This window comes from Callorhinchus milii, unplaced genomic scaffold, assembly GCF_018977255.1.
Source record: "Callorhinchus milii isolate IMCB2004 unplaced genomic scaffold, IMCB_Cmil_1.0 Scaffold10, whole genome shotgun sequence".
Taxonomy (NCBI): Eukaryota; Metazoa; Chordata; class Chondrichthyes; order Chimaeriformes; family Callorhinchidae; genus Callorhinchus; species Callorhinchus milii.
Window position 1 is genome coordinate 12,121,372 of NW_024704751.1, and position 27,730 is coordinate 12,149,101.

Genomic DNA, 27,730 nt, shown 5'->3' on the forward strand with positions numbered 1-27,730 from the left:
ACCCCATCCCCATCCCTGTCCCCATCCCTGTCGCCATCCCATCCCTGTCGCCATCCCATCCCTGTCCCCATCCCTGTCCCCATCCCATCCCTGTCCCCATCCCTGTCCCTGTCCCCATCCCATCCCTGTCCCCATCCCATCCCTGTCCCTGTCCCCATCCCATCCCTGTCCCCATCCCATCCCTGTCCCCATCCCCGTCCCCATCCCTGTCCCCATCCCATCCCTGTCCCCATCCCTGTCCCCGTCCCCATCCCTGTCCCCGTCCCCATCCGTCTCCATCCCTGTCCCCATCCCTGTCCGCAACCCCATCCCTGTCCCCATCCCCGTCCCCATCCCCGTCCCTGTCCCCATCCCTGTCCCCATCCCCGTCCCCATCCCCGTCCCCATCCCTGTCCTGTGCCTCTCAGCCCTCCTCTTACCCCCTTCCCACCCCCTTTTTTTTTTCTCGAAGACGTGACAAGCGCCGTATCAAACGCGAGGATATTACTGTTATTATCGTATTATTATTCCACGTCGCCCTCCGGTGGAAAGAGTTTTTGTGTTTCATAATAATAATAATACTCCTTGCATTTGATATAGCGCTTTTCATGTCGGGAGGACGTCCCGAAGCGCTTCACAGAACACACTGTGAAGTGAATTGACTATATTTGTGGGCGAACGCGGCAGCCAATTGCGCACAGCAATGTCCCACAAACAGTCGTGGATTGAAAATGACCAATTTATTATTGTTTTTGGTTTTTGGAGGATTATTATTAGGCTCTGTGTGGAGTAAGGAAACTTGCCCAAGGTTTCGCCCTCTGCCTGGAATTGAACTCAGGTCTCTCACTTGCAAAGCGAGTGCTCTAACCACTGAGCTACAGGCATTATAGATAGATAGATATACATATAGATAATTTTTTACAATTTCATAGCTTTTCCTTAATCGCTTCCTTCCTTCAGTACTCGTCGTCACAACGGTAATAATCCCGGCGTTTGATACGGAACCCGTCGCGTCGTCGAGAAGCCTCGAAGGGCTTCCGATTCATTTTCTTTTGATAGATAATGAAATAGAAACTTTTTTTTTTGCACCTCGCCGGCAAAATGCACACGGTCAATTCCGCTTTACAGTATGTTCCGTGAAGAGCTTGGAGACGTCTCAACAATGTAATAAGGCACTACATATCAAATACAAGGATTATTATTATTATTGTTTTTATTATTAAATGCCCCCAATTGAGTCTGATCCAAGAGATCGTTTCCATTAAACTACATTTTTACTTTGGACAAAATGTTAGCAGTTAGCTGCTCTCTCTCTCTCTCGTACTCTGTCTCTCTCTCGTACCTTTTGTTTGTTAGGATTACTTTCCTGACTTACATACTGTGGATCCATTTACAAACCCCCAACATTGTATTTGCATTGGAAATTCTGAATCTGCCCCAAGCGAACTGTTACTGCACTGGACGGACAAGATCGCTAGGGCTCACATAGGAAGCTGTAATATTTTGGACAAAACATTAGTAGATAGCGTTTCGCCCACAAAATATACAATCAATTCACGTCACAGTATACTCTGTGAAGCGCTTTGGGACGTCTGAAAGATGTGATAAGGCGCTGTATCAACAACAACAGCAAAATTACAATTGTTTCGCGCCTTTCACATCGGGAGGACGTCCCAAAGCGCTTCACAAAGTGCGCACTTGGCTGCCGCGTTTGGCCCACAAACTACACAGTCACTACACTTTACGGTACATTCTGTGAAGCGCTATCGGTCGTCTCATACGGCGCGATAAGGCACTGAATCAAGTGCAGCGATTATTATTAACTACAGCCTTAGGAGAATCAGAGTCCTGAAAGTCACGAACTAACTTTTAACTTTCCCTTGTTACACATTACAATAGAGTACAGGGAGTTTCCTCTATATTTGTGTGTGTGTGTTTTATTTGCACGCTCCTCTAGCAGGCAGGCAGGACTGAAGGGGTTAACAGAAACACCCAGGCGGAGTTTGAGGTTTGACTGCATTCCCTGGGTTTCAACGTGTCTGTGAAGCTCTCACCCACTCCTTTTCGGGTTTTAATCCATTTGTGAAGTAAGAACGTGGAGGTAAAAAAAAAATAATCATCGGTGGTCGAAACGAGGAGGAAGATGCCAGGGACCTGTGGCACTTTGTGAAACAAGATGTGCAAAATAGGTAAGGAATCCTTTGGAGTTTTGTGCATTAACTTGGCGTCCAATCTAGAGCCGGTTAACACGGCAAGGAAGCAATCGCAGGCTGTGCAACGCGAGCCAGGGGTGAAGCAGGCCAACAGATGTTGACAAACGTTGCCTGCTTCAAACCTTAACAAAGAACCAGCTCTCACACTCGCTGCCCCAGCGAAGTGACTCGCAAACTTTGTTAGAAACTTTTTTTGCTCCCAAAACCAATGAAACTTACACCGCACAGTACAAAGGCAAATGGAACCAGAGCATTGACTGAAAATGTCTCCCTCCCTGGGGAGATCTTCAGTCCGACAAATACTGTGCCCAGAGCAATTTTTCTTCAAAGACATTGCAACGAATGTGCTGGAGCAGGTTTTTGCTGTGATATTTCTGTCGTGGCTTGTTGCGAAATGCGAATTGATCGGGGTTGGTCCCGAAAACTATTAGCAATGAAGTTTGTATCTGGGAATTTCTATATAAGGACAACTATGTTAGAAGCTACATAAATATAAATGTGGAGTCCTGTAGCTCAGTGGTTAGAGCACTTGCCTCGCAAACGAAAGATCTGGGTTCGATTCTCGGCAGGGCAAAACCTTGGGCAAGTTTCCTTACTCCACACAACTGATAATAATCCCTCGAGAGAGGAAAAAAAACAACAAAATTGGTCACTTCAATCCACGGCTGTTTGTGGGGACGCTGCTGTGCGTAATCGGCTGCCGCGTTTCGCCCACAAATATACAGTCAATTCACTTTACAGTCTATTCTGTGAAGGGCTTTGAGACGTCTCGAAGACGTGATAAGGCGCTATATCAAATGCAAGGATTATTATTGTTATAAATTTGTATTCTAAGAATTTGCATGTTTCTGGAACCTTAAGTTGAAACGTATCAGATGTAATGACTTGTCCGTAGGGAAACACAACAAGAAATTTGCAACAGCAAGGAGTGATTAATTTATCCAGAGGAATGTTGGCTCGGCCACCAGGAGAAACTCCCTTCGCTTTTTGAAAAGTTTGTGTGTTGATCTTTAACATCCTCCTGAAAACTTGTGTTTCAGGTCCTCAGCTTAATTGAAGCGTAGCATTTGCAGCAACGCAATAACAATACAGTCCCCGTAATCCTGCACTGGAGTGTCAGACTGTATGCTCAAGTCCCCGCTTGTTTTACTCTGCGCTCAGAGGTCTCCGCCCACAGCTACAGTGGCACATTGGACAAAATCGACCACTTTCAACACTGTTTGACCAGAGCGCGGTTAAACAGTTCAGTTGGCGAGCTTTTATTGGCAAAATTGGGAAATATTCTCTCACTTGTTTTCGAACCAAGGACGCCTGACCTAAAGTGTGTCGGCAACAATCGGCAACAACAACTTGCACTTAGACAGCGCCCCTCGCGCAGGGCAGGGTCTCGGAGAGCCTCACACCCGCCCCACCTCAAACACGTGCGAGAGCCCTCCGGGGTATTGCGTGGCAGGTGTTCAGCCTAATTGTAAAGGCAATTTCTTGCGCGGTTCTGTTATTAAACCGGGATAACAGGCAAACAGTCGGTCTGTTCAAGGCAAACAAAACCATTCAGAGCAAACATGCCGGTCCACTGATTAGATTGCGTTCAACAACAAAAAAAATACTCTTTGCCAGAGTGATGGGGCTCAGGGTTTATGCAGGGTTTGCACAAAAAAAACAACACGTTACATTTGTACAGCGCCTTGCAACAACTTGCATTTTACACTGTGCCCCCTCATGTAGAGTGGCGTCCCAGAGCACTTGACAGTGGCGGAGTGGGGGGAGGGTGGGAGGGAGAGGAGGAGAAGGTCTCGAGACGTGCCTTGAAAGAGGCAACAATGCATTTGGCCTCAATATTTGGCCTCAATATTTCTCGTCTTCGTTAGTTCTTAATGAAAACCAATGTAAGCTTTGCTCGGAACATGGATCTGGATGTTCGCTGACACATACCTCAGGCCTCCCCACTCCCAGAACAAAGCGATCCATCGCACGAGACACATTCAAACAGCAGGTCAGGTTAATAGTTTAACCCCCACCCCCCAGCAGTGTGCTCAAGAGAGGATAAGAGAGGAATTCTGGCCTGCTGAAGCTTGTACCTCGGACACGCAGATCTAGTAAATAAACACTTTCATACCTAATAATTGTTCTCATCTGTACGAGGTGTTAATTTCACCCGATCTGTTGTTATGAGCATCCTATAAGTACTTCGAAAATGTGTGAAAATGTCCCAAATGACAGTAATTCTCTCTCTCTAATTGAACCAACCTCCTTTCCTAATCGTTCCTTCCACACATGGCAAGGCTGTCACGGGAATCAACTGCCTTTCACAGGCAGCAAATCGATTAATTCTGCGCTTGGCCTGCGAGACAACATTCCTCTCTCCAGCAGCAATACTGCATTTAACATAAGAATTTGCTACACGAAAGAAAACCGAGGTCCATCCAGTTCATCTTCCACCATCCTGGCAGTCGCTTGCACATGTCGTGTCCCAAACTGTACACTGTTATCCCGAGATAATATTTCCTAACAGGATCTATCTCATTTGCTTTCGAAAGGATCAACACTTTCTGCTTACACCGCCTGTCTCCCTGGGGAGCCTGTTCCATACAACAACAAAATTACGCTTATAGAGCGCATTTCACGTCGGGAGGACGTTTACGAGGTTAACGACTTACTGACTGAAGTAGTGTTTCCGCAGATTTGTCTTGAATTTAGCCTTCAGCAGGTTTGGGATGTAGGCGTCAGGATGAAAAGGCTGTGGACACGCTGGATCTGTTCAAATTTTCAAGACTGTGGTGACTAGATGTTTGTTAGGTCACGGCATCAAGGGATACAATACAATATTATGTTTACACGGTGCCTTTCACGTCGGGAGGACGTCCCAAGGCACTGGACAGTCAGGGATTTGGACAAAGGCTGGTGTTTGTTAGCTCAGGGCATCAAGGGAAATGGGGCAAAGGGCAGGTAACAACAACAACAACTTGCATTTATATAGCATCCTTCACGTGGGGTAGCATCCCAAGCGCTTGTCCCAACTACCTCGAGGGTAATTGGAGTCGAGATACAGATCAGCCGTGATTTTATAGAATGGCGGAACAGGTTCGAGGGGCTGAATGGCCTCCTCCTGTTCATATGCATATATAAGCATATATATATGTATGAGGGCTAAAGGAATCTTCTCAATGGCAAGGTATACAGTTCTAGCTGGTCAAACAACAACAACAACATTCCATTTATAGAGTGCCTTTCACGTGGGGAGGACGTCCCAAGGCGCAGAACAGTTGGGTCAGGACCCGAGCATTGGGGGGGAAATGGTCAGGGTGAGGGGAGGGAAGGGAGGGAGCGAGGAAGGGGGGAATGGTCAGGGTGAGGGGAGGGAAGGGAGGGAGCGAGGAGGGGGGAGATGGTCAGGGTGAGGGGAGGAAAGGGAGGGAGCGAGGAGGATCTTGAGACCGGCCTTAAAGGAGGAAAGGGAGGAGGCAGCGAAGGCACTGGGGATAGAGTTCCAGAGCCTGGGGGCTGAGAGGCTGAAGGCCCGGCCACCGATGGTAGGGCGGTTGGGGCGGGGGATGTGGAGCAGACCGGAGCCAGAGGAACGGAGGGTATGGGCAGGTAGGTAGGGGGATAGTAGGTTGGAGAGGTAGGAGGGAGCGAGGCCGTGAATGGCCTTGTAGGTGAGGATGAGGATCTTGAAATCGATCCTCTGGGGGATGGGGAGCCAGTGGAGGCGAGCGAGGGCGAGGGTGAGGGTGGGAGTGATGTGGTCGCGGTGTCTGGTGCGGGACAGTACACGAGCTGCAGAGTTCTGAATGACCGGCAGTGTGGAGGGAGGGCCGGGAAGGCCGGCGAGGAGAGAGTTCCCATAGTCCAGCCTTGAGGTGATAAAGGCGTGGACCAGAGTTTCAGCCGCGTGAGGGGTGAGGCAGTGCCGTAGTCTGGCGACATTCCGGAGGTGATGGAAGGCGGTGCCCGTTGTGGCGCGGATATGAGGGAGAAAGGACAGCTCAGGGTCGAATCTAACTCCCAGAGGTACCCCAACATATGTTCTGGGGGACCCCAAACCTTGGATCTTGCCAACCTGCGCCTAATACACTGGGTCTCTTTAGGGGGAAGAGTGCAGATTCTGTTCCAGGCAAGAGGAAATTTCAAATGTGGTTAGCACACGAATGGGGAACTGTGTCTGATTTGGTTACTCTTACGCAAGGTGATGGATTTCTGCACCTGTAAGACACCCATGTGATGGTGGTTCCTTTGTCTAAGCAACAAACAATCATCGCATGTAAATTAAGAGTGCTTTTCTTTTGTTGACGTAACGTGTGTTAGCTTATCACTGAGCAGTGATCGGAGGACTGATCAGGACAGTCATGTGTTGTGTTGTTACTCACTGGGATATCATGTCATTGCGTTTCAGAGAACCTGATGGATGGAAAGCAGCTGATGAAAACGGGCATCACCTTAATTGTGATCGGTCATTTGAATTTCATTCTGGGTTCCATTGTCCACGGCACTGTCCTGCGTCACGTCACTGTGCCCGGAGACGGCATCTTAGTCGAATATTCCGTCACCACTATCATGTCTGTCATCTCAGGAATCGTGGTACAGTGACCCTATGTTCTCTCTCATTAATAGCAATAATCATAATCATAATCTCTCCATGTGCTTCGCAGGATACACTGCAAAGCGAATTGACTGTACATTTTGTGGGCCAAATGCATGCAGCCAATTGCGTACAAACAGTCATGGATTGAATGACCAAATTATTATTATTTTTTTGAGGGGGAGCGGGGGGAGAGGGATTATTGTCCTAGGAATGCAATCCGACAATCGACTTAACAACCGGTTATTAATGTAGCACTACTATATTTTGTACTAGATCAATTAAACAAAAAAGTGTCACTTCTCTGATGCATGTGCGTGACAGACAAGATGAAGGCGTCGGAATACCCACCTACAAAGTTCAGACAACCCGACTGATCAAAAAAAAAGGTCCCCTCTTCAATCTCAGTCTCTATAGCGCCAGCTTTAACTCACACTTTAAATAAACAAACTTGACCCGACAATTCTTGCATTTAGATAGCATATTTCTTTAGGTAGGATTCTATCTCGGAGTGCTTCACACAGACGCAATTCCATTGCCACATACTCCGAAGGATAAGTGGAACAAAGATGCACATTAAAGAAAACAGTGTTAACTCTCCTCGGTTTACACAATCTCTCAGGGAGGGGAATAACTGTTGATAAAGCCTTCAAGAGGAGACACAAATCTGAAATCTGTCCCTCAATCTCAATGTACATCGAGCAAAAAAGTATTGAAGCACACATTATTGAATCATTGAACGCTGAATGACTGTAATTCGCAACTGGCATTTTCACTGTCGCCAACGCATTTGGTTGTAAAGAAAATCAATGTTCTTTGAATGAACAAATGAGTCTCCAAAAAAAAGTATTCATGTATTATCGGTGAAAAATTAATATCCTTCCAACAGGGTTCCAACCACCCGTCATTAATCCATTTCTGAATCTATATTTTACAGAGTATTTCCACCGGAATTATAGTAATTGTGCTGTCCAGAGATCTGTCTAACACAAGACTGGTGAGTCAACGAGATTTATTTAGTGTTTAATCTCCTTAGTACTCGAAGTTACCGTGGCAATAAAAGAAGGTTAAGATTTCTTTCTTGAGGCTGCTCAATGTATATTGCAACAGAAAGTGGATTGAAAGAATGTCCTTCTTTTTCTTCCTATTTGATTATACAGCAATATGTTGTGTTTGCGAGCAGCATGTCTAATTGCCTGATCTCTCTGGCCTGTATGCTGGGGCTAGCAGTGTCCGTGATCATAACCATAATAAATGGCGGAAGGACATTACTTGCAGTCTGTGGCCTCGGCTCCACCAAGGATATTTTACAAGTGACAAATGAATGTCCGTTTGACCCTACAAGAATTTACGTAAGTTATATAACGGGTTACAAGTTAAAGTTCAGCCCTAACGTGTTGCAGGAGAGCAATGTGGTACAGCAACTTGGGACATCCTCCCGACTTGAAAGGCTCCAGACAAATGTCACTCATTGTGGTTCTTGTCGCCTGGTACCCAATGTGAAGATTACCTTGAGACTTGAACTTGCCCGGCAAGCGAGAGAGAGAGAGAGGACCATCAATCCAGATATACAGTTCATTCAATTCATGGCCTTGTGCGCGCATTGGCAGAGTGCGTGCTGTTAATTCCTCGCCCTCGCTCCTGGACGAGCTCAGTCACTTTCGGGCTCATGCGCTTTCCGAATGAAACAGCCTCACGCGAGTGGGTTCATTTCACCATAGATGCTGCCTGACCCGCTGAGTGTTCCCGGCCACGTCTGGTCTTGCGACTCGAGTGGGTGTCGCCTCCTTGTGTGGCGCGTGAGGGCAATCAGCCCACCAGACACACAGCGAGGGCTGGCAGATGCTGATCAGCTTGTTAACGTTCTGACTCATTCAAATACAATTTACTCGCAGCTGCTGGAGGCAGTCGCGCCCCATAATTTCTAAATGCGAAAAACAGTGTCTTTAAAACATTGTTACCCACAACAAATTATTTTCGCAGCTCTGCTCACGCTGCGTTTATTGCGCTTTTATTAGTCCCGTTGCCCGTCCCATTAGCACATCTGTCCTCTCAACCCCTGTCGCTGGCTTCTCTGCCAGCTCTCTGGGTTCTGTGTACTCCCTGCACCGTTAACTCTGGTTAGACTCCAGCGGTTACCCCCCCTGGAGTTCATGGAACCGGGTTTTACAGATAAAAATCCTTAATAACCCCCGCGCCTTATCATGTCTTCGAGGCGTCTCAAAGCGCTTCACAGAATAGACTGTCAAGTGAATCGACTGCGTATTCTGTGGCCGAAACACGGCAGCCAATTGCGCACAGCAGCGTCCCCACAAACAGTGGTGGGTTGAGAGGTGAAATGAAACCAGGTATTGGTGCGTGTGTTTAGAGCATCAACTTGTAATGTAAGTAATTCACAGATTATCCTTTGTCCTCCCCCCAGGATACTGCCCTCGCCATGTGGATTCCATCTCTCATACTATCTGGCGTCGAGGTCTTTCTGTCCATTAGATGTTTTTTGGTGGCTCTAAACTTGCTGGGAAGCGTTAAGCGTCGTCGTAAGAACGTCAGGAAACTGGTAAGAAATGCTCGGGGGTAGCCCCAACCCATCCACAGCAGAATATATTAACGACACATCCGCTGTCTGTACGGATAAATAAAGTGTTAGTGTGCGTTAGCGTGTGAACGTTGGTGGGTGCGTGTGCGTGCGTGTGTGCGAGAGAATGTTTGTGTTCGAGTGTGTTTGTGTGTGTTAGAGTTAACAATGTTATTTCTATTATTATTATATATAAACAAGGCGTTACCTTAAGGGGTTAAAGGTGATAACATCAGCAGCAACAAGTTACATTTGCATAACGCCTTTCAAGTCGAGAGAACGTCCCAAGGTGCTGGCAATCTATTTTCCGATCTCCGCTGTGTGGAAGTTTCGGGCCGGTGTCAGCGCACACAGAGTAAGATAACTTAAACATCTCACCCGCCCATAGTTGTGTTGCCAAGACTTGTCTGCAAAGCGAGGAGGGGCAGCATGTCTTACATACTGTCAGTGCAGCAGAGTAAATCAAGGCTCTTTCAGTTTCCCCAAACGTCCATCTACACGAGGAGCGAAGAATTCTGTCGAGTTGGCAGGAGACATTTTGATTTGCTGATTGATTTGGAAACCTCCATTAATGCTGCCGTTGTGTTAGCTGCGATGGGGGGTTGGGGGCAGTGCGGGGGTTGAGGAGAGGATGTGGGTATTTTAATCGCCATGTCCTACCCTTACATACCTCCATCACCCAAATGTCTGTGCAGCTATTCTGATTATGAGAAGGCAGTGTGAAACTGCAATTTCTTTCTTCTTTTGTGTTTAGCAAAAAGAGTTCATCTTCACACCAGGTTCATGTATCATCCAAATTGCCGCCTCAGTCGATTTCTCCCCAATTGAACAACAACAACAACAACAACAACTTACATTTATCTTAAAGCCGGGCAGCGTCCTGGAGCGCTTCAATCATTGCACAATATCACAACTCCTCTCTCCTCTCTCCCGCACAGGTTAGAGTGAATCCACTGGAGGACATTCAGGAGGTGGATGAAGGCAATGAACTTCTTGAGCCAACGGCAGTGAGGTTCTGGGTGTGACTGTGATCTCAGCCTACTTTGCCTCAAGATACAACTGTGGAAAAAACACACACTCTCCTGACAAGTACTAGGAGACGTTTGCAGGGTTTGTGGGCTCTCCACACAAACTGATCCAAACCCAAGTGAAGAGACATTCATGTGTGTGTGTGTGTGTGTGCTTTGTTGTGAAAAAAAACTCCTGACCCAACGTGAACAGCTTCAAGAGGATCTCTTTTAAACCTGAAGACTTTGCTGCGGATTTCGCGCCTTCATGACTGGGAAATGATGTCCTTTTCCCAACCACAGGAACAACGTACACAAGCAACTCTTTGGAACCTCGTGAACTACATGCCACATTGCTGGCGAACTCAAAAGAACTTCAGGGAATTATAACGTGCAGGAAATACTAACGTGCAGATCGAACAAGACTTCTAAAGTGTCCAAAAATATTGTGTTATTTTTTTAAAAAAAAAACTGTCCACACTATCCTGGATGTTCCGAATATCCAGTGTATCCCGTGAAGCGCATTTCTGGAAACATCCTTCCAACCTGAGAGGCACTACGTCAAACATAGAGGGTTTATTGTTATTCTTTTAAAATTATTTTTGTTGAAAATGGCATGAACTGTTTCACAGATGAGCTAATTTAAGGACGGGAGGGTGGCAGCGATCGATCACCAAAAGTCAGGTCGCAATTCATTGGAACAGCTTTGCGTCCGCTGAACACCGTAGAAATCCCGCAAAACCCAAGAGAAATCATACGGTCTAGTGCCTAGCGCCTGTTCATCACCTCCACCCCCCACCCACCCACCACCCCCATGGGGAGATTGTGGAATTCAGACGCTCTAAATAGCACGACACCCAAGGGAATGCTTGTCTCCTACCTTGCAGTGCAGCACATCCATCTGTTCAAAACTCACTAAAATGGCTGTAAACTGCATGAGCTGTCATCCTGCCTGAAACACATAACACAGAAATAGCTTCCTGACACTCAGACGCTCAGTGTGCGCCGTGCTGGAGAACACGGATCAGCTGTGCAACCTTGTCCTTGATCGTTCCATTAAGTGGAAACGGAGAGCACACACTACACCACGTCTACCTTTGTCCACAAAGTATACAGTCGCTGCACTTTTACAGTATTGCCTGTAAAGCGCTTTGAGACGTCTCGAAGACGTGATAGGGCGCTGTATCAAAATGCAAAGATTATTATTATTATTATTACTATTAATATTATTACACCCACCAGAGCACCCGAAGGAAATTGTTTACTTGCAGTACTTTGCCAAGCGACCTGACACGTATAGATTGTGCCGTGAGACGCAGCATCTAGAGACGGAGAAGCTATTTTCCCCAAAACAAGGGCGCACTCTTAAGATTAGAACCAGGCCATTTAAGAGTGAAATCGGGCAGCATTTTTTCACTCAAAAGGGAGTAGAATTCTGGAATTCTCTCCCCCAAAAGATGCTGCATCCATCCACATCTTCGAGAGTGAGGGAGGTTGATAAATGTTGGTGGGTCAGGCTCGAAGGGCTGAATGGCCTCCTCCTCCTGTTCCTATGTTCCTCATTGTATTTCCCAGAAGGAGTTAAACAGGTCGGGAAGGTGTGGTCACTGAAGAGCCGTGTTACAATTGCAAGCTCACAAAAGGTGCTTGAAATTTGCTTTTTTTTTAGCTGAAACTATAGAATGTGTCACCCAGTCTCTCGGGAGCCTTCAGAATAGGATGAGCTCATTGTTTCCGGTATTTGTATGAAACCTGTGTGTTCTGAAACATTCCTACAAAGACACCGCTAAATCCAGTCCAATCCTTGGAACATAGGAACAGGTCATTCAGCCGCCCCCCCCCCCCACCCCCGAGCCTGTTCCACCCATTCTATTAGATCATGGCTGATCTGTACCTCAACTCCAATTATTACTAATTATCATCAATTAAATATTGGAAGTCCTTACACTCCTTGCTCGGTTCCCACCTCTCACGCTGAGTGAGATTTAAAAAAAAAGTAATAATTTGGTCACACAATCCGCGACTGTTTGTGTGGGGACGCTACTGTGCGCAACGCAATTGGCTGCCGCGTTTCGCCCACAAAACATACAATCAATTCACTTTACAGTCTATTCTGTGAAGCGCTTTGAGACGTCTCGAAGACGCGGTAAGGCTCTGTATCAAATGCCAGGATTATTCTGATACATTATCATTCCAAGTGTTTTGAGAGGTTGGTGGACTCGTAAAACCAAGTTGCTGTGTGGATTTCTCTCTCGCTATTATTACTCACCTTCGCTGATCATCCTTTTACTGTCGGTCACACTCCCCACCCCTTGCCATCTTATCCCAGCAATGAAAACAGCTGAGTTCTCTTCCCATAACAAGGCTGTTGTGGGGACAGGTTGGCAAAATCTACCACCATTTTAAGGTTAATTGACTTGAGAAGTCAGGGCTCTGTCATTGCAACATCATAAACATAGGAAAACTAAACACAAACGTCCGGGGTTTGGGACTGTTTGTTTAAAACAGAACACAAGTTGCCATTGGCAACCTTATCCCAAAAAACTGGTTCCACCGCATTGCAAAGATTCCTGCTGAGTGACCCTTTGACTGCCACGGTGGCTTGTGTCCACCCAAGAACACATTATAAAACAGCCCCACAATATTGGGAGGGCGTCCCAAGGCGCTGGACAGTCAGGGATTTGGACCTGAGCTGGTGGGGGTGGGGTCGGGATCAGGAGGAGGTGGGGGGTGGGGGTGTAGGGAGGGCTTATAATAGGGTAACCTTCTGACCCAACAGAGTCAGGCTGACCCAAAACAAGCGGCATTTCTTTGCCTGTTAAATCGGAGCGTAAACGTTTACAACTAGTCGTAAAGTGCCCTTCACGTGGTGTAGGGTCCTGGAGCGCTTGATTGTGTGTTGACTTCCCTCTGAGACCGAGACGGAGATGCTTAGGCTTAAGATCAGGTCCGCTTTGTCCGATGAGTTGTCCCCTGCTGCCCCCTGTAGGTGTACCACGTACATGTACAGTGGTTATCTTTGGAACGCCAAGCTTTTCGTATCGTCTTCCCTGCTGAGAGATAATAATAATCCTCGCGCTTGATACAGAGCCTCATCACGTCTTCGAGGCGCCTCAAAGCGCTGCGCGGAATATACTGTGAAGCGTAGTGACTGCACAGTTTGCGGGCGAAAGGCGGCAGCTGATTGCGCACAGCTTCTCCGCTGGTCGCCAGCTCAGCTAAACTAACCTTTGCTAGGACACGTATTTTAGGGTGCGACGTCGATCAGAAGGTTCCCCCAATCACGACGACGACGATTAAAGAAAAGGAATTTCCATTGTGCTTTAAAACAATGATATTTTAATTCAGAACAGTATTTTAAGATGAATTACATCAACACATATTTTTTTTTATTTATTAAAAAATACATTAACCCTTCGTTTGAACAATCTGATTAGGACCAGGACCTTGAGTTTCAGCATTACCTGCTCCGAAGCCGGGTTTAAAACATCCGCGTTAGAGTGGGCTTTCCTGCACCACAGGGGGGGTCAAGTGCATACCTGTCCCAGGTTGGTTTTAATCTGGGGGAGTTGGCTATGTTTTGTGGTACAAGTCTGGTGGAATCTCGCCTTCCTTCAGGACAAGCCGCGATTTACGCAACCGTGCAAGTGATCAGTTTCTGCGTCGTCTAAAAGTTGCAGATCGGGCCTTCTACGGGATTATTGTTAAAGCTTCAGAATGGTTGGAACTTGTGAGATTCGACTGGGATTTGTAATCGCCAGGTATGGTGGCTGCCTGGATGAGTCCTCACCTCTTGGCTCTTTTAAACCCGGAGAGTTGTTTTGATCCAGAACGCACTGCCTGGAAAGGGAGGGGTGGGGGGAAGCAGATTCGATGGCATTAGCTTTCAAAAGGGAATTGGATAGGGACTCGAAAAGGACAACTTTGCAGGGCTATGGGGTAGGGGTGAGAGCGGGGGGGGAGTGGGACTAGCTGGCAGCACTTTCAAAGAGAGTGGCACAGGCACGTTGGGCCGAATGGCCTCCTTCTGTGCTGTAAGATTCTACGATTCTCGCCTCAGGCGAAGCCAGACTCCGGCATTTGATTGCAGTTTTAGGTTCCATCGCGTACAAATCCTTTTCTTTTTTGCAAATCTCACAAGTTAGATCCCCATTTGCTCTGGACTTTGCAAGACCCTCAGTACGACTCTGAGGCTTTCCTCGCCAGAGCTAAGTGTGACGTGGAAATAAGACAGATTCTTCAAATCAAATCCGCTCTGATATGAGCGAGTCCTACCGAACCCGCCTGAGGGAAGAGTCAATTTTTTGAGCAGTTTTATCCGTTTAAATTTTGGGTCCAGTTTAGCTGGGATTCATCGAGAGGTCACTGGTACATACATCCCTAATGCTGTTTGTAAGACTTTTGTGACAGGAACAGACTGAAGCTGATATTATAGTCACGGACCCCCTTTGCTACACAAACCGATCGTCCCACTGTGAACGTGTGTGTGTGTGTGTGTGTGTGTGGGTTGGGGGGGGAAAGTGTGGCGGGGGCTGTCCAACAATTTTGGCCAACGTTGCGCCTTGCACACACACACACACACACACACGTTGCTAAGGACCCCTTCTGCTTTCTAAGCATAAACTACATCTCCCACAGTGACCTGCCAGGGGTGGGAGGAGGTGGGTGGGGGGGTGTATTTGGGTATTTTTGGGACCAGATCAATCTGTTCATGCAAAACCCAAATGGATTTCTCTCATGCAGAACAATTTCAGATCAGCCTGGGAATTACAGTTGAGGTGCGGGTGGGGCGTGCGGGTGGGGGGTGGGGATGTGTGGGGTGTGTGTGATTGTGGGGAGGCTTTGAGCATAAAACTAGAGCAGCTATAATGTGCTTGAAGCATGTCGTCAAAAGCTGCCAAGCACGTCATTGGTAGGAAATGGCAACTTTACATTCGTAACGTCATTTATGTCTGTTTTTTTTCCTCCCTCTCCGTGATGGGGTTTTCCGATCGTGTCGGGGTGGGCGGGGTTTTTTTGGGGGACGCGCCGTTCAGTTCCATTCCGTTCCGCTCCGCGGGGGCAGCATCTGACCCGTCAGGCCTCGAAGCGTCGGGAAAAATTGATCGATGCTCAAAAGTGTTCGGTTGAAACCGGGGGAAAAAAAAACACAAGACCAAAAAAATAATAATAATAATAATAATAAAAAGTGAAACCGCAGGTGACGAGAACAGTCCTCTTGTCGACGATGACAACGACTCCTCCTCGGGATGGGATGTCTTCCCTCCGTCCTTAACGCTCGTCCTCTGGTGCAAGGAGGATCGATTGACAATGAGATGGAGACCAGACATGGAGAGGGTTGGGGAGTGGAATTGGGGTTATATGGGCCTGGGGGCTGGGGTTGGGAGTTGGGGGCTGGGGTTAGGGCTGGGGGTTGGTATTTGGGGATTTGGGGCTGGGGTTTGGGGGGTCGGAGTTGGGGATTGGGCCTCCAGATGGGGTTGGCAACTCAGCTGGAATGAAAGCTCGCTCCTCGTTACTTCAGGCGATCAATGTGGCTGGCGTCATGTCCCATTAGAACTGAGAAGCACTACTTGGATCGCACTGTAGTAACCGTACAATGGATGGGTCGCTCTTGGCACCTTTGATGAATTCTTCAAGGGACAATTTACCTTGAAAAAAAAATTGATATATTTATATATATATTTATATATATTTTTTAAGAGAGAGAAAAAGAGAACGGAAAGGAAGAGATATTTTTAAAACAATCGTTATTTCTGAACAGGGAATCAATGCCTTAAATACACAATACAATACAAAATGGCATTCACGCCAGTGCCTGTCACGTCGGGAGGACGTCCCAAGGCGCTGGACAGTCCAGGATTGGGATTGACTAAAGGGCAGGATGTTAGTTGGAAACCATGTTATACAGGAAACCGCTAAATCAAAACAAGGGAAATAATAACAACATCCTGACTGAATAATGGTAATGTCCTGTGCAGAGACATGAAGAACAAGTCAGGCCAAGTGTCCCTGAGGGCGATATATACACAGCATTGACATGATCCGCTCAGCAACGCAGGGAAAAGGTTTAGCACCAATGTTTAATACTATTGAGCTGATTTGACAAAATCTAATCATTTCGTAGCCTCCAGCATTATTCCCAGATTGTTAGAAGGAAACTGTGAACATTCACACGGCTGTTCTGGTACATCTGATCCATTTAACCTCTCAAATACCAGTCACCCTCCTACCCCCACCCTCCCCGTCCTCCACCCCTCCTGATCCCAACCACCAGCTCAGATCCAAATCCTTGACTGTCCAGTGCCTTGGGATGTCCTCCCGACTGTCGATTCACTTTACAGTGTATCCTTGGAAGCGCTTTGAGACGTCTCAAAGACGTGATAAGGCGCTGAATCAAACACAAGGATTATTATTATTATTATTATCATCACAGCATCAAGCTTTTTTTTTCACGCGAGTCAATGTCCCGGCCTCCACCACTTTTCCAGGTGACTTGTTCCAGACGTTGAATAAACCTCTGAGTCAACCAAAACCTGTGGGGATTCTACTCCACGAGCAGATACAATAATTCCTTCAAAAATACTACTAATAATAAATTGGTCACTTCAATTGAGACATCTCGAAGACGTGATGAGGCGCTACAAGAAATGCAAGGATTATTATTAGTATTATTGTTGTTATTATTAAGGCTGGGATAAATCAACGCGAAAGGAAGTGAGCGGCTGACCGTTTTACCGTCATTATTTGAATCCATCTGTCTGAAGATTTTATCTGTTCTCTTCTCTGGTGTTGATTCATCTTCCGGCATCTTCATAACCGAGGACACCATTTTGTAGATCGCCTTTAAAACACAACCACATCCCAGTCAGCCAGCCCCGTGCCACGGTGAGATGAAACCACAAGTTTAACCCCCCAACGTCAATCCCTTCCCCTCTTCAATGGGACGGGGAACGTAACTGGGAAATAACGACAAGATCGGAGGAATCAAATACAAATGTGAATTCCCAATGCCACCGTGAGTTGCCGTTGATATCGCCATCTGGCCAGCTTTCCCGCTGCTTGTCCAGCTATGACCCACCCAAGCCGTCAGACAGGGCTTTGGCTGCGGGGTTAACAGGAGCTGAGGGGGAGGATTCCCTGCCTCCAGTGACTGGTCGGCCTTCCAGGTCCTGTCGATGAGCCGGGCCGGGCTGGGCTGCCATCAGCAGTGAGTACCCTGGAATACCGCGGCCCCTCCTGGCTCAGGAACCGGGACTAGAGACCGGCACAAAGTGGGGGGGGGGGGGGCTCGATTCCAACAATCTGTTGCCAGGCAGGTCAGCTTGGACCATTCCAGCTCCAAGAAGGCCTCGCTTGCCTCCCCCGCTGGGAGGCGTGGAATTCTCAGTTGGGTTTGGAGGCTCTTGAGCGCGGTGATGGGATTTCCGTGCGTGTCAAGACAAAAAGTGATGATGGGCGAGTGTCAGCAGAGGGCGCTTCAGATGTGATTTGGCAGAGACACACACACACACACATTCCTGCAGCGTTAAATAACATGTTCCACTTAAACCAAGACATCAGTCTTTCTAACCCATATCCTGATGTGCTAAGGTGCTGAGGCTAAATAAGTATAGGGCCAGCAGAGGTGCAGGGCTGCTCTGATGTGACGCCTCACCCAAGCGAATACGTACGACAATAACACCAACAACTTGGGATTCGTATAGTGCCCTTCACGCTGGGTAGCATCCTGGAGCAACACATCGGGGTGGCGTACTGAATTACACCGTCAATTCACTTTTACAGCGTATTCTGTGAAGCACTTTGAGACGTCTCGAAGACGTGACAAGGCACTGTGTCAAATGCGGGGATTCATCAATGAATGAATTCTTAATAAGCGATCTGGGCTGCTAATGCAAGTTGTTGTTGAATGAATGAATGAATGAATGACAGATGGCAGTGGTACATAAGTACTCAAAAAAGGGTTAAAAAGCACATGATTCAGGGCTGTGCTATGTATTATTAATGCCAGGTGGCGGGGAGGAAGGGAGGTGGTCACTGCAATTCAATTGATGGTCAAAGCCTGGCTCACAGCCTCAGAGCTGATCCTGGCTTGGTTCCAAACACCATGTCGCTGATCAGCTGTGTATCTCAATCTCACACACAGCAGAGCAGAGAGGATAAGGCCAACAGTGTTTCACTAATGCAATTTCAAGTGGAGCCAGGTTATCTTCACCGCAGAGATAAAAGCACTCGCAAATCAGCAAAATCCAGATGAATGCATATTTGATCCGAGCAAACCAGAGAGAGAGAGAGAGAGAGAGGGGGGGGGAGAGTTCTTTTGAAAATGAACTTTCATTAGAGCAGAAATCCTGATTAAGACTAAACTCGATGTATGATTTCATTCCCCTTTCAAATCCAGTCAGAACCCAATGCCTCACCGTTCTGTCATTATCTGAGCTTTACATCGTCTCAGAAAATCCCTTTTATAATAAATCACGTCTCAATGATGTGATAAGGTCTATCAAATTCAAGGATTATTATTATTATTAAACTCAGGCAGAATAAAAACCCTCTTAAGAGTGAGAGGTTTTAAATAGTTAAAATGTTAATAAAACGGATTGAATGTGGAATATTACAGAATTGGATCCATTACTTGATCATCTTTTTTTAGATGTTTTGAATGTTTTTTTTAAATGAATGGGATTTAATAATAATAATAAACTTTGGCAAGTTCCCTTACTCCACATGCCTAATAATCCCTCCAAAATAAAAATAAATCGGTCATCTTCAATCCACGGCTGTTTGTGGGACAGACGCTGCTGTGCGCAATTGACTGCCGCGTTTCGCCCACAAATGAACGGTCAATTCACTTTACAGTCTATTCTGTGAAGCGCTTTAAGACGTCGAGAAGACGTGAAAAGCACTATATCAAATGCAAGAATTATTATTATTAAATCCATTCGGCTGTCGTGAATTAAAATCAAATGGTTAAAATATTCTCCGATACATCAGAAGGCGTTGTCCTTAAAGGGCTGTTAGACTAAGCTTCGTGCTTGCCTTGCCTCACAAGCAAGAGGACCCGGGTTCGATTCCTGAGAGGACCAATTGTTACTAATTATTTTGAAAGGATTATTACTCCCGGAAAAGCGATCCGCCAATCCACGAACAGCTGGGTTCCCACTCATTGCTCGGTAAACCGAGGCGGGTGTGTGGAGTAAGGAAACTTGCCTAACGTTTCGCCCTGCGTAAAAGTACAAACTCTATTAAAAAGAAATGATATGCCACACATCACTTGCTGACGCTGTTTCACGGACAGGGATTTCCGCCCCCTTTGAGGGCTGCGATAACTGACGTTTGCAAAGTTAGCCGAGGTCACACCAGATGGACAGCAGAACGATCGATACTTGTACAGCTAAAGGCGAAGGATTATTAAACCTGTCCCCACTTCACAAGGAACGACCCTATGCAAAGCCATGCTCTGTTCGCTCAGCCCTCCCGCAGTGAAAGCTCCCAGAGAGACTTTGTGGCAATCGTTACAGCAGAAGCCAAAACATCACAGGGATGAAATGCACCGCCTTGCGAACGTAACTCCAAACGAAAGCCCCTGAAAGCCACTGTGCCATAACCCGGCAGGAGCCCCCACTCGGACCGAGAGAGCAGTGAGGAGATGCCATCGCAGTGGTGACAATACCTGGAGTTACACAGGTACGGCTGGTTAGTGCTCACTGCCATCCCATCGCACAGCGTGCGTCAGTTTAAGTGGCCACGCTGACCACGATAAACTCCCAGCACTGACTCAAACGTGTTCCTCTCCAACCCATTATGTCCAAACACCGAAATTATTCACACGCACTGCGTTTATCTCCTCAGGATTATTACCCCCGGAAAAGTGATCCACCAATGGACTAACAAACGGGTTCCCACTTACTGCTCGGTAACCAAGAGGCGCGTGTGTGGAGTAAGGAAACTTGCCTAAGATTTCGCCCTGTCCTGCCCGGGAATCAAACCCATGTCCTCTCGTTTGCGAGGCGAGTGCTATAACCACTGAGCTACAGGACTCCACCTGTCTGTATGTGTGTGTTGTGGAATCGTACAACGAAAGGCCTGGGTTTCAGCTGTGATAATAATATTAATAATAATATTAACAATAATAATCCTTTCATTTGATATAGCGCTTTTCACGTCTTCTCGACCTCTCATAGCGCCTTCTTTCGTCTTCGAGACGTCTCAAAGCGCTTCACAGCATATACAGTAGAGTGAGTTGACTGTTTTGTGACAGGTGTGGAAACGGTCAAAGGTGAGGGCGAAAGCAATTGGTAGCTATCGTGACAAAGGTCTATAGGCGCTGAGTGAAAGCAATCCCTTTCCCACTGCAGAGGAATGCGGGCTTGGATTCAGAAGAACGGATTAGTGGCGAGATCTCTTTATCCTTTAACTCTATCTCCCGCATCACCTGAAGGGCTACAGAATTAGCCTCACGGAATGAGCTTGATTTTCAGTGAATATCCAATGTCAGATTGTCCTTAGACGATCCAGATTAATGTACGCCTCGTAATAAAGGAGAACACGACGGTCCCAAAATACAACCTTCACCGAGGCAGCACATCAGGGCTTACGTCATCCAGGGAATTGAAAAAAACACAGATGGTGAAATCTGATTAGATACGGCCGAAATTCATTTAAACAGGCCAATAGGTCATGTCCGCAGTGCAAACCGTTTTGGTCCAAACCCGGACAATTTTTGCGGTGACCCTCATTTTTTTTAATAAAAAAATACTAATTTGGTCACTCAATCCACGGCTGTTTGTGGGGACGCCGCTGTGCGCAATCGGCTGCCGCGTTTCGCCCACAAAATATGCAGTCGATTCACTTGACAGCGTATCCTGTGAAGCGCTTTGAGATGTCTCGAAGACGTGATGAGGCGCTGTGTCAAATGCGAGGATTATTATTATCATCATTATTATAGTTGAAAGCCGGACTGTTCCTGAAAACACACTTGTTTGCCTCAAGATTATCTGTTAACCTGTGTGGCTGAGCCTCTGCACATTTAATGCCAAATCCCTGTTAAATATAACTCCGTAATCCATCATATCTGGCATGTTTAACTGATGAAGGTTGCCAGTGGTCAAGCAACATCTGTGAACAGCATGCTCACTCACCTCCCCCCACCCACACCCCCCCCCCCCCCCCCCGGCTCCCCTTCCTCCCTGATTGACCCTCAATGTGTATCTGAAGCAACGTTTCTGAAAGCAGGTCTGATATCTGCGGCTCTTAAACTGTGACATAATAATAATCCTTGAATTTAATACAGCGCCTTATCGCGTCATCAAAACTTCTCAAACGCTCTTCGGGTTGCTCCTGGTTATCAATATGACACAGATTTATATTGATAGAGTATTAACGTCCAGCATTAAAGGTGTCAGTCTGGCTCAGCTGGTCGTCGGGACTCAGAACTCACAGCCTAGATTGACCGCTCTCCCTGCCCGCCCTCCACCCCCTCCTGATCCCAACCCCCAGCTCGTGTCCAAATCCCTGACTGTCCAGTGTCTTGGGACGTCCCCCCTAACGTGAAAGGCGCCGTTTGAATGTCATTTGTTGTGTGTGTGTGTGTGAGGGTGGGGAGGGCTTTTCAAAGCACTTCACAGGATGGACTGGAAACCATTGCCCATGGGTTCAGAATTAGGGACTTGAGAACCTGGGTTCAAATCCCAGTCGGTCCAGTGAGCCCCATTGACATTGACAACAGCAGTTATGATGTTATTAATATATCTTCCTGGGTTTGATTTGAGATAAGCGAGGAATCCCAGGGAATTAATTGGTTCCAGGGAGGAATGCCTAGCTAAGCCACACAGTCCTGCTGTAATCCCACGGTCTCTAGAGTATTTTCTAGCCATCACTAAAAATAGCAAGCCTTCCTGCTATGGGATTCCCTGTGAAAATAAACCCCACTGTTGCGGATTGAACTCTGTGAAGCAAAGTTCCGTTGGGAAAATGGTCCTAGCTAGACAAGTCCTGTGAAATGTCCCCAATGCTTTGTACTGATGCCCTGTGCAGTTACTGTCACTTTTTATGGATAAGAGAAATATTAATAATAATAATAATCCTTGCATTTGATATAGCACCTTATCACGTCTTCGAGACGGCTCAAAGCGCTTCACAGAATAAAGTGAATTGACTGTATATTTTGTGGGCGAAACGTGGCAGTCAATTGTGTACAGCAGTGTCCCACAAACAGCCGTGGATTGAATGACGACAATTTTTTTTTGGAGGGATTATTACCCCCGGAAAAGCGATCTGCCAATCGACTAACAACCGGGTTCCTACTTCCTGCTGGGTAAACCGAGGTGTGTGTACGGAGTAAGGAAACTTGCCTAAGGTTTTGCCCTGTCCGGGAATCGAACCCGGGTCCTCTCGCTTGCAAGACTATTTTGTGTTAAAACTTAACAGCCTACAGAAATGAGAAAAATTCTTAAAAGGATCTCAAGGTGGAAGTCAGGTTTTCTGCAGCTTTTGGAAAGAAGCCGGCTTCCAAATCGAAACAAAATTTCTACAAACTTCTTAAATTTTAATCCCTAAACTATCTGAAAGGCCAACACTAACGAGGTGGATTCTCAGGCCGAGAGGAGAGTGGGTCAAGTGCCTCAGATTAAAAATACCTTTAAAATGATGGTAAAGAATGAAAAACTGCTAATAAAGAAAAAAGGGAACTCCAGTGAACTCAGCGACGTACTTCGGTTCATGTCTAAGCAGCTAACACAGTGATCTTGGTGCATTGCAGCATCTCCTGCTGGCACAGGTAGCTGATTATAACAGGAGGTCCTCGAGCCTGGATTGAGATGGAGAGTCACCTGTGTGGGGACAGACAGTGTTGTGGTCCTCGCAGAGTGACTGAGATGTTCACCATCCATCCATCCATCTCTTCTGAAAAGGACTTAAGATAAATGCTCGAGAAAGAACCCTAAAGTGTGCAATTGGCTGCTGCGTTTCGCCCACCTACTGTAATCCCCAACGCAAAAAAAAAAATCTTGGCAATAACAAGGCCAGTATTATGTAGTCGATCTCAGTTGGTTCCTCCTAATGAGAGTCACAGCAGATACACCAGGGATGAACATTGTTGGTTCCAGATTTGTTTTTCCCAAAGATGAGACAAAAAATAATCAGCTTTCCAAAAAAGGCACCTGTTTCATTTACTGCTGCCCTTCACGCCACATCGACCTGTCCATTCCCTCCCCTCAGCAGGCTCTGGCTTGCTCCACACCCCCCGCCCCCCCCCCCCACTACCCGCCCGGCCCACCACCCACCCCACCATTGGCGATAGGGCCTTCAGCCTCTCTGCCCCCCACCCTTTGGAACTCCATCCCAGTCCCTTCACCTCGCTCCCTCGCTACCTCCCTCCCTCGCTCCCTCGCCTCCTTCAAGGCACGTCTCAAGACCCTGGCATTTGACACAGCGCTGTCCACGTCTTCGAGACGTCTCAAAGCGCTTCACAGACTATACTGTAAAGCGCAGTGACTGTATATTTTGTGGGCGAAAACTGTACAGGTCCTATTGCTGAGTCACTGCTCGAGTGCAGTTGATTTCCTTTTGCTTGATGTGATCAACCGTGGGAAAGAAAGGCTAAACATTTCTCTCTCACCCACATGCGATTCCCCCCACCCACCCCCAGAGCACCTGTGTGACAAACACTGTCGTTTAAAGCTGGCGGGGAGTGGAAATCAACGAGGGGCTGAATTAGTTTCTCAATTAAAGCATTTCGACCGCTGTTCCCTTGAATTATTCAGGAGGTTTGCGTATATGTACAGCACGGACACAACGCTGGGTTTCTTTGGGAGCTCGAGGAACAGTGTTCATTGATGGCTGCAGTAACGTGGGATTCTCTCTCCCCCCCACCCCCCCACCTTCCCCCCACCTCCCACCCCCCACCCCGTGTCTGCGCTGTGTGGGAGGCCCATGTTACCGGGGTCTGTTTTTGATCGCTGAACAGTACAGTACAGACAGGCCAGGCTCAACAGCAACCACTTCTCAGACGGCAGAGAACAGCAAGATTAATATTTAAACACTGTCAGTGTCACACGGCAGGTGGGAGCGGAGGTGGGGTGTGGGGGTATGTTACCGAGACCCTCTTCACGTGAAATAGGAGGCAGGAATTTATGTAACGCGATTTATATTCATCTATTCTGTGGGGTCCCTGAGCAACCCAAACAGGAGTGGGTGGATTGAGAGACCAAATCGTTTTTCGTTTTATATACGAGGGATTATTACCCCCTCCCCCCCCCGGAAAAGCAATCGGCCAGTTGACAAACAATGGGGGTCCTGCTTATTGCCGGGTAAGGCAGATGTTTAATTAAACGAGTCAATTAAATGTTGGGGTCCCAACTTATGTGAGTGTTTCACCCAAAGACTAATGGAAATCTGGGACTCTTTCTCTCTCTCTCTCTCTCTCTCTCTCTGTCTCTCTCTCCTCCAAAAGGCTGTGGGTTATCAGATCAATTCAGTTTGTGAGGTCGGGGTATCAAGGGACATGGGGCAAAGGGCGGGTAACAACAACAACTTGCATTTGTACAGCATCTCTCAGGCGGACTAACGTCCCAACTACCTCCAGCCTAATTGGAGTCGAGGCACAGATCAGCCGGCGAATCTAGTAGAATGGCGGAACGGGCTGGAGGGGCTGAATGGCCTCCTCCTTCTCCTCCTCTTTCCTCCTCGTTCCTACCCGAGCGCGTTTGGGGATGGGGGTGGTGGGGTGAGGGGTGGGGGGGGGGGGGTAACCCGCACCTGTACGATCTCCAGCATCTCGTCGCGACTGATGTAGCCGTTCCCGTCCAGGTCGTACATGCTGAACGCCCACTTGAGCTTCTGCTCCAGTTTGCCGCGGGACGTGACGCTCAGGGCGATGATGAATTCCCGGAAGTCGATGGTCCCGTCGGCGTTGGTGTCGAAGGTGCGGAACACGTGCTCGGCGAACTTGGAGGCGTCGCCGTAGGGGAAGAAGTTGGCGTAGATCTTCTTGAACTCTTCCACCGTCAGATTGCCGCTCGGACAGTCTTTGAGGAAACCCTTGTACCATTCCTGCAGCTCGTGGTCGGTGAATTCCGTGTTCGCCCGGAGGTCCTGGAGCATCTCGGGGCGCAGCTTGCTGTTCTGTTTGCCCATGGCGGCTCAGGTGGTTGACACCTGCTCGAGGAGGGGGGGGGATGGGAGGGGAGAGAGAGTGAGAGAGAGAGAGAGAGAGAGAGAGAGAGAGACCAACGACAGTCAGGGCGTTGCAAACCACAAACAGCGAATCGCGTTTATTCTAACGGTAATAATCCTCGTTAATTCTAATGGTAATAATCCTCGCATTTGGCACAGTGCCTCATCGCGTCTTCAAGACGCCTCAAAGCGCTTCACAGGACACGCTGCCACGTTTGCCCACAAAACCAGAAGACGTTCATCGTACTTTATAGGACATGCCTTGAAGAGCTTTGGGGCCATTCCCCCAGTCACTACACCTTGCAGTGTATCCTGGGAAGCGCTTTGAGACGCCTCAACTATGTGATGAGGCGCTGTGTCAAATGCAAGGATTATTATCATTATTATTACTATTATTATTATTATCATTCTCCCAACCTGAAAGGTGTGATGCCAAATGTAAGGATTATTATTTATTATGTAGGTTTTCAGCATCTCGTTGAACCAAACACGTTGATTGAGATATCCTCTTGTTATGGATCGGGATGGAGAGAGTTGACTGGCGTCTCGAGACAAGTGTGAATGTTGATGCCTTTTTCCTATTTTCTCCTGTTTCCGACCTGTCTTACAGGAAGGAACTCAAGGGTGAGGATGTTATGCAAATCTAATAGACTTGCAGCAGGCGGTTAGGACAATATTAACATAATTCACCATTATCCCTCGGGTGGATAAACAGTCCTACACATCTCATTCACTGGTGGCAATCACTCATCTCTCAGCGCTGAAAGCCATTGGAGTTTTTCTACACTGTTCTTCCCATTGCTTGGACTCAGATCAACATCTCTGCATGTTCTTGTCTCTGTGGTACACATTGTGAGCTCTCACTGCAATGTTTCTGCAGCCAATGAATATTTCAATTGGAAACAAACTCTGCACCATGGAGCTGAGCCCAATTACACTTCCTTCACTCCGTCCCGTCCTCCCTCGCTCGCTCCCTCCCCCGCACTCTCCCTCGATCGCTTCCTCCCTCACCTTGCTGAATAAAACATCCTGCATTTGTAAGCAGTGATTAGCTGGGATTTCATAAGCACTTTGTTACAGTATTAGAAAACTGGCCTTGCTTGACCCCCTGCTATATCAGGTCATCACAGTGTATAAATACTCCACCTCTTACCTCCAAAAACAGCGCAACACCTGATGGCGTTCATCTTAACTCACCGTTAGTTAATTAATCTAAACATTAAAAAAATTAAAACTAGACACAGACAATTAAAAGTAGTCGGAATTAGAAATCAAGTCAATCCAACACAGCACCTGGGTCAGCACCACGAGATGTCTTCACAAAGAACGCCACAAAACACACAGTCACTCCACTTCACAGTATATCCTGTGAAGCGCTTTGAGACGTCATCTAGTTTTCGGATGATTGCTGAGGGATGTGCATTTGCCAGGACCCCGGGAGAGCTTTTTTTTACAAAATGGTGACACAGGTAACGTCCACCAGAACACACCACCCACCTCAGATGAACATCATGTCGTGTTAGACATCAGCAGTAGCAACAGCAGTGCAGCACTCTGCCCAAGGACTGCACTGAGACGTGCAACACAGGCAGGAGCCAGTTTTGTGCTGAATTTTTTTTTTTGGCCAGTGTTAGGGTAGCCGAGCATTCAAACTTAGTCTCGTTCACTCCTCCCATCCCTGCAGAGAGTGAAATGCGCAGCTTAGGCGAACAGAACATCGATAAGGAGTTTGAATCGGTTTCGAGAGATTTATTATAATAATAATAATCCTGGCATTCGATACAGCGCCTTATCACGTCTTCGAGACATCTCAGAGCGCTTCACAGGATACACTGTAAAGTAAATTGACTGTATGTTTTGTGGGCGAAATGGCGGAACAGGCTCGAGGGGCTGAATGTTCCCGGCAGCTCAAGATTCATATTAGATTCACAATATTTTGACTGCATCCCGTTTATCCTCAGCCTTGCTTGCAGAAGAACAATAGGTTTACAATTCAAAAAAGAGCAGAGGGCCACCTAAGCCGGTCCAGTGAGGTACATAAATTTGATAGCGGTTTTATTATTGAATCGCCTCACTCCATTACCCCTTTCCTTTCCTTGAAAGTTACCTGTCTTTGCTGAGTTATTGGTTTTAGAGGTTCCCGGTGAAGCTCAGATGATTTGAATTTATATTGGAATATTCAGTGGATGTTACAGATAATTTT

At 47.2% G+C, this 27,730-nt stretch overlaps 2 protein-coding genes across 4 annotated transcripts in view; one reads left to right on the forward strand and one right to left on the reverse strand.

Annotated features, from left to right (window-relative positions):
* Positions 1–1,940: 1,940 nt before the first annotated feature.
* LOC103185626 (keratinocyte-associated protein 3) lies at positions 1,941–10,970 on the forward strand. Of its 3 annotated transcripts, XM_007904236.2 has the most exons (6): positions 1,941–2,168; positions 6,586–6,770; positions 7,709–7,768; positions 7,932–8,123; positions 9,194–9,328; positions 10,285–10,970. In XM_007904236.2, the coding sequence occupies exons 1-6, from the start codon at positions 2,156–2,158 to the stop codon at positions 10,369–10,371; spliced, it is 672 nt and encodes a 223-aa protein (XP_007902427.1). In that variant the 5' UTR covers positions 1,941–2,155; the 3' UTR covers positions 10,372–10,970. The 3 variants fall into 3 exon arrangements, with proteins under 3 accessions (XP_007902427.1, XP_007902428.1, XP_042194848.1); XM_007904237.2 differs by lacking the exon at positions 7,932–8,123; XM_042338914.1 differs by lacking the exons at positions 9,194–9,328; positions 10,285–10,970 and having other exon boundaries at positions 7,932–8,468.
* Positions 10,971–15,787: 4,817 nt separating this feature from the next.
* LOC103185625 (hippocalcin-like protein 1) overlaps positions 15,788–27,730 on the reverse strand; it is a 38,889-nt gene continuing 26,946 nt past the window's right edge. The window contains exons 2-4 of the mRNA XM_007904234.2: positions 25,111–25,509; positions 17,092–17,197; positions 15,788–16,004 (exon numbers count right to left, since the gene is read on the reverse strand). Of these exons, the coding sequence (XP_007902425.1) occupies positions 15,907–16,004; positions 17,092–17,197; positions 25,111–25,488 (582 nt within the window). The 5' untranslated portion in view covers positions 25,489–25,509 and the 3' untranslated portion in view covers positions 15,788–15,906. The remainder of the gene's footprint in view (positions 16,005–17,091; positions 17,198–25,110; positions 25,510–27,730) is intronic.

Coding starts and splice junctions, on each gene's coding strand:
- LOC103185626 (XM_042338914.1), top strand. Junction 6,771..7,708: donor CTGTCATCTCAGGAATCGTG/GTACAGTGACCC, acceptor TATATTTTACAG/AGTATTTCCACCGGAATTAT. Junction 7,769..7,931: donor ATCTGTCTAACACAAGACTG/GTGAGTCAACGA, acceptor TTGATTATACAG/CAATATGTTGTGTTTGCGAG.